The sequence below is a fragment of the Takifugu flavidus genome, unplaced genomic scaffold (assembly GCF_003711565.1).
Source record: "Takifugu flavidus isolate HTHZ2018 unplaced genomic scaffold, ASM371156v2 ctg773, whole genome shotgun sequence".
NCBI lineage: Eukaryota > Metazoa > Chordata > Actinopteri > Tetraodontiformes > Tetraodontidae > Takifugu > Takifugu flavidus.
The window spans coordinates 1-8,558 of NW_026622383.1; the positions used below are offsets into that span (position 1 = coordinate 1).

Genomic DNA, 8,558 nt, shown 5'->3' on the forward strand with positions numbered 1-8,558 from the left:
GTCCCATTAGAAGGTAATCCTCACCTCCTGTAGCTCAGCCTCCTGCTAAGCTGTGCTACGCACCAACGTAAAATCTAAGCTTTGTCCTTCTGCACTTCTCCCCGTGGGGTTTTGTCTCCTCTGTTTCTGTGTTATTTGCATGTTTATTTAGTTTGGTCTTAATATCTTGTGGCGTTCGCTTACTTGACATTCTCTTATGTTTTCATTTGTCCGTACGATCGTGTCTTTTAAGTAGAGAAAAAACCAGAAGAGAAGCCAGCACCACCCAAGAAGGAGCCTTCACCACCAAAAGGTACCAATACACCCCAATGCCTGTTTCCATGTCTTTTTCACATATTCAGAGTTTCACTTTAACCCTTAATTCACATAGATGTGAATCCTCCTCAGAGTTTGAAATTTTATTCTTTTTATGAAATGAAACACTGTAGCAGTAGAGCCCAAAAAGCCAGTGGAGGAGAAGATTGCCAAAGCTTTAGTCTCTGAAAAGAAAGAAGTCTCTGTCCAAAGGTAGAGGTGTCCGATTTTAACATTCTGATATATCTTACATCTTTGTTGCTCTGTCCTTTAATACTTCCATTTCCTAGAATTTTACTTATGTTTTTAATGTATCTTGCAAGAACCGGAGGACAGTGCTCCTCTGCCACCAGCCAAGATTCCCGAAGAACCAAAGAAAGGTACTTAACTTTACTCTGATTGGCACAAACCAAAAACAGTTCTTTGTTTACAGTTGAGATACTCACCTCTTTTGTCTAATTACTACTGTGTGGACTGAAGTAAGTGAAAAATACACATCTGACAGCACTTTTTGTCTTCAGTGTCCATTTTCACTTCCTCTTTTAAAGCCTCTTAACAGTTGCTTAAAAGATTCTGCTGATTACATGCTAACCTCAGCCACTGTCTGTCTTACCTGCCTGAAGATGAGCCTCAGGTACCTGTGGAACCAAAAACTGCAGCTAAACCCAAACCTGAGACCAAGCCCGCACCAAAGGCAGAACCAGAACCGAAGCCCAAACCGAAGGCAGAACCTGAAGCAAAGCCCAAACCGAAGGCAGAACCTGAACCAAAGCCCAAACCAAAGGTGGAACCCGAACCAGAGCCCAAACCAAGGGCTGAACCTGAACCAAAGCCCAAACTGGTGGTGGAACCTGAACCAAAGGCAAAACCCATACTAAAGCCAAAACCGAAGACAGAAAGTGAAGCCAAGCCCACACCAGCTCCCAAAGTGGAACCTGAACCCAAGCCTGCAGTGAAGGTTGAGCCAGAGTCTGAGGCCAAGCCAGAACCAGTCAAGAAGCTGAAAACACCACCATCCAAAGGTATTTACTGTTTGTGTGGTCATGTGCGTTTGGGTGAATTCTTGTTGTGTCTACTTTGTTTCTCTGTGTAACAAGATGTCTCACCTGTGCTTCGAACATAGAAGCCGCTCTTGGTGTTTCTGTGGCTTAATTTATTTTCTGATATCTTCCCAAACTTAATTGTTACTTTAAGTTGCTGAAGAAGCTGCAAAACCAGAACTGAAAAAGGTTAAGCCTGAACCAGAAGTATCAAAGGCTGAAGTTCCAAAACCAGAAAAAGCCAAACCAAAAATCCAGGAAGCAACAAAGCCTGAACCTAAAGTCCCAAAACCGGAACTGAAGAAACTTGCACGAGAACCTGAAACAACTAAACAGGAACCAGAAAAGCAGGAACCAGAAGTTGGTAAACCTCAGCCTGTTGAAATAAAGCCAGAACGTCCACTTTCCAAACCAGAGCCTGCGGTACTGCGGAAGTCCAAACCAGAAGTAAAGGAGATTGATGCTGGAGTGAAACTAGAGCCAAAGCCTACAACAAAGCAACTACTAAAAAAAGGTATTGAATGTCTCTGACCTGGAGTTTTTCTTGACAGCCTTAACTCCAGAGTCAAACTTTAACTTGCAAGGCATCACATTCTGTCACTGATAACTGATGTATAATAGTAGTTTTATTTGAGGTATTCATGCAGTGGCACCCAAACGTCTATATGCCGATAATCTTCCAATGCTTTTGAGGGTTTTCTTGAGTCAAATCTTAGAGTACATCTTATCATCTTACACTCGACAGAGTTGCCCTTCCTGTCACATTCTTCATTTTACTGAAATGCTTCTAATGTGTGAATGATGCTCTTTAGAAACAATTCCTGAGCCTCCCAAAACAGCCAAGAAATCAGAACCAGCTGTTGCACCCATCGAAGAATCAACAAAACAAGGTACTTTTCATTATCTGATGGATCTTTTCTTGGTTAAAGCCAAAGCCTTGCTAGCTTCTTTGATTTGTTGGTATCATTACTTCCGCCAAGGAGGTTACATGACAGCCAGCATTTTTTTCTTTGCAAAATAACTCACAAAATTCTGGACTGATTTTAATGACATTTTCAGGTCCAAAAACACACATACACTCTGTACTTTGGAAGTAAGCTTTGTTTCTGGTTTTAGATGTTATAAAGCAGATCTTCCATGATTCTTATTGCTTTAGAAGTGAACATTGATAGGGTTTTTTATATTCTTCTTTCACTATGTCTTTAATTAATTGTGCGCCAGCACTTTTTAACCTCTTTTTTCTTGCCATGTCCTGTGTCAAATCTTCTTAAAGATTTGAAGCCCAAACCTAAACTCTTACCTAAAGGAGTGCCTGAACATGTACCCCAGGAGTATGATAAGAGGGTTCTGTTGGAAGCCAAAAGGGTTTCTGAAAAGGTACTGGAAGAATTTCTTGAGAGACAACCTGCAGATACAGCAGAGGTGGAGGAAAGCACTTTTGAGAGGGTCCCAGGAAAGGTGCCGGAATCAATGAGAAAAGTTGAGGAAAGTCCAAAGCTGGTGGTTCATGAAAAAGTACTTGAGAAAGTTCCAGAAAAACCACCAAAAACAGTTCCAGAGAAAGCTGCTCTTCAGAGGAAGCTAACTGAGGAGGAGAGAACTCCTGCGAAGTTACCTGCAGAGCTTCCTATAAAGGTTGACAAAGTAAAACCTGAAGTGTTGTCAAAGAAAGACACCGAAAAAATACCTGTGGAAAGGCTACCCTTAAAAGTGCTTGATAAAAAATCTAAGAAGGCCTCTGAAGCTCAGCCTGAACAGGCACTACAAGCATTGAAAGCTCCAGCTACAGGTACAATAGATGGAATTTATATCTCCTTGAGTCTTGCCCAGTCAGTCCATTTACAGCATTTATTTAACTGAGGGGTTGCTTCTTGATAAGTGGGTCTGTTATGCCATCTGCCATTTCTTTTGCGTCTCGTCTTGCCGGATTTAACATTTGCATGACATTTGTGATTATTTGCTTCTTGGTCTTCTGGAGTTAATTAAAAATGATTAATTCTTTCAAAAACAGTAAGAAAGGAGGCTGAGGCGATTGTTCCTACAGAAGAGAAGAAAGTCTCTACAGAAAAAGGTACCAGCCATGATGGAGCATTTTAACTGTCAATTCAGCCTTGATTGTAATAGTGAGCAGGTGGATTTTCACTTTGCACTAATACCAAAATGTTGCCCTCCTTCTTAACTCTGATGTTTGTCTTTGTGTTTGTCATTGTCTCTTGGCGCCGCCATCATGACGCCTCTTCTTGTATTTCTTAAAACTCTCAGCAACTCTGAAATTCATCAAGCCCAAAAAAATAGAAGGAACTCGGGAGACACATGAAGTCAGCCACACAGCAGAAACTGTTCCCCATGCAGGAAGTTGAAAAGAATCAAGACATATTTGAACAACACGTCATACTGTCATATGAAGATGAGGTAGCTCTTCCGGGAAAGGCTGTACTATCATTGCCTGAGGTATATGATGAAGACACGAGCCAAAGAGATAAAACATCTGAAATACAAGGCGAGATTTCTGTTACTGACAAAGCCAAGAAAGAAACCAAGCTGTCTAAACATAAACTTGTCCCGAAAACACAAGAAACCACTGCTGCCATAGAGGAGAAAGTTTGGGAGAAGTCAACGCTCCCAGATAAACCTCTGAAAGCAAAAACGGAAGAAATAATGGTCATACCAGATAGAAAAGAGGATTCTCTTCATGAGACCAACATCACAATTGAAAAACAGAGACAGATGGCTCTTAAGGCAGAGAGCAAAGAGAGACAAGTGAGAAAGGGCGACATTGTAAAAACTGAAGACGGGAACAAAGACAGAGGGTCAGTCGTGGCGAAGGTCATGATCGATGAACCCAAAGCTCCTGTGACTATCAGCACAGATGCAAGAAAACAAAGTAGGGAAGAAAGGAGGGTACTGACAGAGAAATCAGTTAAACATGATGACCACATCACATTAATCATACCGAAAGAAAGGGACAGAAGAGTTGAACAAGTCACAGAAACGATAAACGAAGCAGAAAAAGCCCCAGTCCAATACCGGTTTGATGTCGCAGCACCTTCCCAGATGAAAAAGGTTACAGAGGACATGAACAGAATTGTGGAAACCCAGATTCAACCAACAAATATCACTGTCTCGAGTAAAGAAACTTTACAAGATTTGTTGGTAGTCAAACCTGAGGCAGCGCAGGAGCTCAAATCTGACGTTACTTTCAAGAAGAAAGTTGTGTCTAAAGTAGGAGAGAGCCTTGAAGAAAAATTGATTGAGTCATTCACTGATATTGAGTTGAAGAGACCAAAAGAGATCCAACAAGATTCAACAGCATTTTCAACAAAAGCTGAAGGTGCAACCAGAAAAGGCGAGAAAAGCAGGGCCAGACCTCCAAAGGAGGAATCTCTGGAGAAGGTGCCCGAGACAAAATCTTTGGTCCCTTTAAAGGCAGTTGAAAAGAAAAGACCTTCACCACAATCAGCTGCCAGAGGTATCAAGAGACTAACTATCCTTTTTATTCTCACACGATTACACATTCTATTCTTTGAACCAACCGAAGGAACACTTGGACATCTGTCCTGTTCCAACTCATGATAAGTGTATTTTTATGTCTTATCCCCCTGCCTCTCTTCTTTTACTGCCTGTTTTTTTTCCTTAAATGAATTCTTTTTTGTCCTCTTTTTCTTCCCTACTAATTATGGGCATGTTGTATATGAAAAATGAAATGGAAGAAGAAACCCAGGCCATTCCCACAACAGTTCCTCCAGCTCTGACTCCTGAAAGTGCTGAGATTATAGTAGGAGGACCAGATAAAGGTAGAGCAATGGCCTCTGTTCATGTCTGATTGTGAGCTGCCACACTTTCTGATGATCCCTGCTTTTGTTCTTTAACTCTAAGTCTTTGTGTCTCTGTTTTCCCCTCTAATCTCTTGGCACCGATTCATGGTGCTTTTTCTTCCCACTTCTTAAAATCTTCATCCTCTAGCAGATACCACTTGCCTTTCAAAGGCACCTCCTCAGAGGATTCAAGCTGATCCTAGAGAAGAGTTCACTCTTAAGACTTTGGTGAAAAAACAAAAAGAAAAACTGGATGAAGATTTTGTACAAAAAACTGATGTTCCTTTGAAAAATTTCTCCAAGATGATCAAGCCTGATGAAGACTTTGGAACTTGTAGTGCTTTCTCTGTTACTGATGGTCTAAAGACAGAGGGTGTCACAAGAGAAACCACAGCAAAACTTAATGAAAAGGTCTTTCCAATTACTTCTTTACAAAGGGAATTTCAAATAAATAAAGCAGGTCAGGAGTCCACACAACAAACATCGACACAAAAGAAAAAATGTGATAAAAAAGATACTGGTGACGCAGAAGCATTGAGAATCAAAATTCCAGTCCAAATAGTTCCACATCAAAAAGACATAATGGATACAAAAGGTTCTGACAGTAAGGAAGGTAGTAAAACAACAAAATTACCCCCTTTAACAAAAAGTATACCTTTAGACAAAACAGGTCTCCCGAAGAACGGTACCTCAGGAATTCTTCCAGAACATGAGGAAACAGCTAGAGTGTGTGTGACAGTTATGGATTCATTGTCATCACATGAACCACAAGAGAAATCTGAAGAAACTATAGTCGAACAAGACCAGCTAACATTCAAGACACTTAAGGACAAAACAATTAAAGTTGCTCACATTAAGCAAAAGGAACCAACACAGGAAAAGATTGCCAGGAAGGTTTCTTCCGATACTTCCCTAAAAACAAGTCCATCATCTGAAGTAGAATTTGATGTTGACATGAACCACTTATTTCAAATAGACAAACCACAAGACAAACCTGAAAGGTTTACCCAAGTCAAAGATGAATTGGCTCATAGACAAAAAGAAATAGGACAAAAATCTGCTATTTCAAAGAAAGGAGACAGTGACAAATCTAAACCTGAACCAAAAGCTCCAGGCAAAGACACTGCAGACAAAGAAGTACACCAAAATTAGTCATAGTTAAAGGTAAAACTAAAAAGATAACTCAGTTTGAAGACGGTACTTCAGGAATTCTTCCAGAACATGAGGAAACAGCTAGAGTGTGTGTGACAGTTATGGATTCATTGTCATCACATGAACCACAAGAGAAATCTGAAGAAACTATAGTCGAACAAGACCAGCTAACATTCAAGACACTTAAGGACAAAACATTTAAAGTGGCTCACATTAAGCAAAAGGAACCAACACAGGAAAAGATTGCCAGGAAGGTTTCTTCCGATACTTCCCTAAAAACAAGTCCATCATCTGAAGTAGAATTTGATGTTGGACATGAACCACTTATTTCAAAAATAGACAAACCACAAGACAAACCTGAAGGTTTACCCAAGTCAAAGATGAATTGGCTCATAAACAAAAAGAAATAGGACAAAAATCTGCTATTTCAAAGAAAGAGACAGTGACAAATCTAAACCTGAACCAAAAGCTCCAGGCAAAGACACTGCAGACAAAGAAGTAACACCAAAATTAGTCATAGTTAAAGGTAAAACTAAAAAGATAACTCAGTTTGAAGACGGTACCTCGGGAATTCTTCCAGAACATGAGGAAACAGCTAGAGTGTGTGTGACAGTTATGGATTCATTGTCATCACATGAACCACAAGAGAAATCTGAAGAAACTATAGTCGAACAAGACCAGCTAACATTCAAGACACTTAAGGACAAAACATTTAAAGTTGCTCACATTAAGCAAAAGGAACCAACACAGGAAAAGATTGCCAGGAAGGTTTCTTCCGATACTTCCCTAAAAACAAGTCCATCATCTGAAGTAGAATTTGATGTTGGACATGAACCACTTATTTCAAAAATAGACAAACCACAAGACAAACCTGAAAGGTTTACCCAAGTCAAAGATGAATGGCTCATAAACAAAAAGAAATAGGACAAAAATCTGCTATTTCAAAAAAGAAGGAGACAGTGACAAATCTAAACCTGAACCAAGAGCTCCAGGCAAAGACACTGCAGACACTGCAGACAAAGAAGTAACACCAAAATTAGTCATAGTTAAAGGTAAAACTAAAAAGATAACTCAGTTTGAAGACGGTACCTCAGGAATTCTTCCAGAACATGAGGAAACAGCTAGAGTGTGTGTGACAGTTATGGATTCATTGTCATCACATGAACCACAAGAGAAATCTGAAGAAAACTATAGTCGAACAAGACCAGCTAACATTCAAGACACTTAAGGACAAAACATTTAAAGTGGCTCACATTAAGCAAAAGGAACCAACACAGGAAAAGATTGCCAGGAAGGTTTCTTCCGATACTTCCCTAAAAACAAGTCCATCATGAAGTAGAATTAGATTTGATGTTGGACATGAACCACTTATTTCAAAAATAGACAAACCACAAGACAAACCTGAAAGGTTTACCCAAGTCAAAGATGAATTGGCTCATAAACAAAAAGAAATAGGACAAAAATCTGCTATTTCAAAGAAAGGAGACAGTGACAAATCTAAACCTGAACCAAGAGCTCCAGGCAAAGACACTGCAGACAAAGAAGTAACACCAAAATTAGTCATAGTTAAAGTAAAACTAAAAAGATAACTCAGTTTGAAGACGGTACCTCAGGAATTCTTCCAGAACATGAGGAAACAGCTAGAGTGTGTGTGACAGTTATGGATTCATTGTCATCACATGAACCACAAGAGAAATCTGAAGAAACTATAGTCGAACAAGACCAGCTAACATTCAAGACACTTAAGGACAAAACATTTAAAGTGGCTCACATTAAGCAAAAGGAACCAACACAGGAAAAGATTGCCAGGAAGGTTTCTTCCGATACTTCCCTAAAACAAGTCCATCATCTGAAGTAGAATTTGATGTTGGACTGAACCACTTATTTCAAAAATAGACAAACCACAAGACAAACCTGAAAGGTTTACCCAAGTCAAAGATGAATTGGCTCATAAACAAAAGAAATAGGACAAAATCTGCAATTTCAAAGAAAGGAGACAGTGACAAATCTAAACCTACCAAGAAGAGCTCCAGGCAAAGACACTGCAGACAAAGAAGTAACACCAAAATTAGTCATAGTTAAAGGTAAAACTAAAAGATAACTCAGTTTGAAGACGGTACCTCAGGAATTCTTCCAGAACATGAGGAAACAGCTAGAGTGTGTGTGACAGTTATGGATTCATTGTCATCACATGAACCACAAGAGAAATCTGAAGAAACTATAGTCGAACAAGACCAGCTAACATTCAAGACACTAA

General features: G+C 39.7%; 1 protein-coding gene across 1 annotated transcript; it reads left to right on the plus strand.

Annotated features, from left to right (window-relative positions):
• Window positions 1-232: 232 nt before the first annotated feature.
• LOC130521189 (proteoglycan 4-like) lies at window positions 233-3,835 on the plus strand (the record flags this gene model as incomplete). The annotated part of the gene is made up of 8 exons (XM_057024821.1): window positions 233-292; window positions 618-674; window positions 918-1,316; window positions 1,489-1,848; window positions 2,147-2,224; window positions 2,608-3,123; window positions 3,346-3,405; window positions 3,597-3,835. Coding segments are annotated over 8 exons (1,628 nt in total), but the record flags the coding sequence as incomplete, so codon positions are not given.
• Window positions 3,836-8,558: the final 4,723 nt, after the last annotated feature.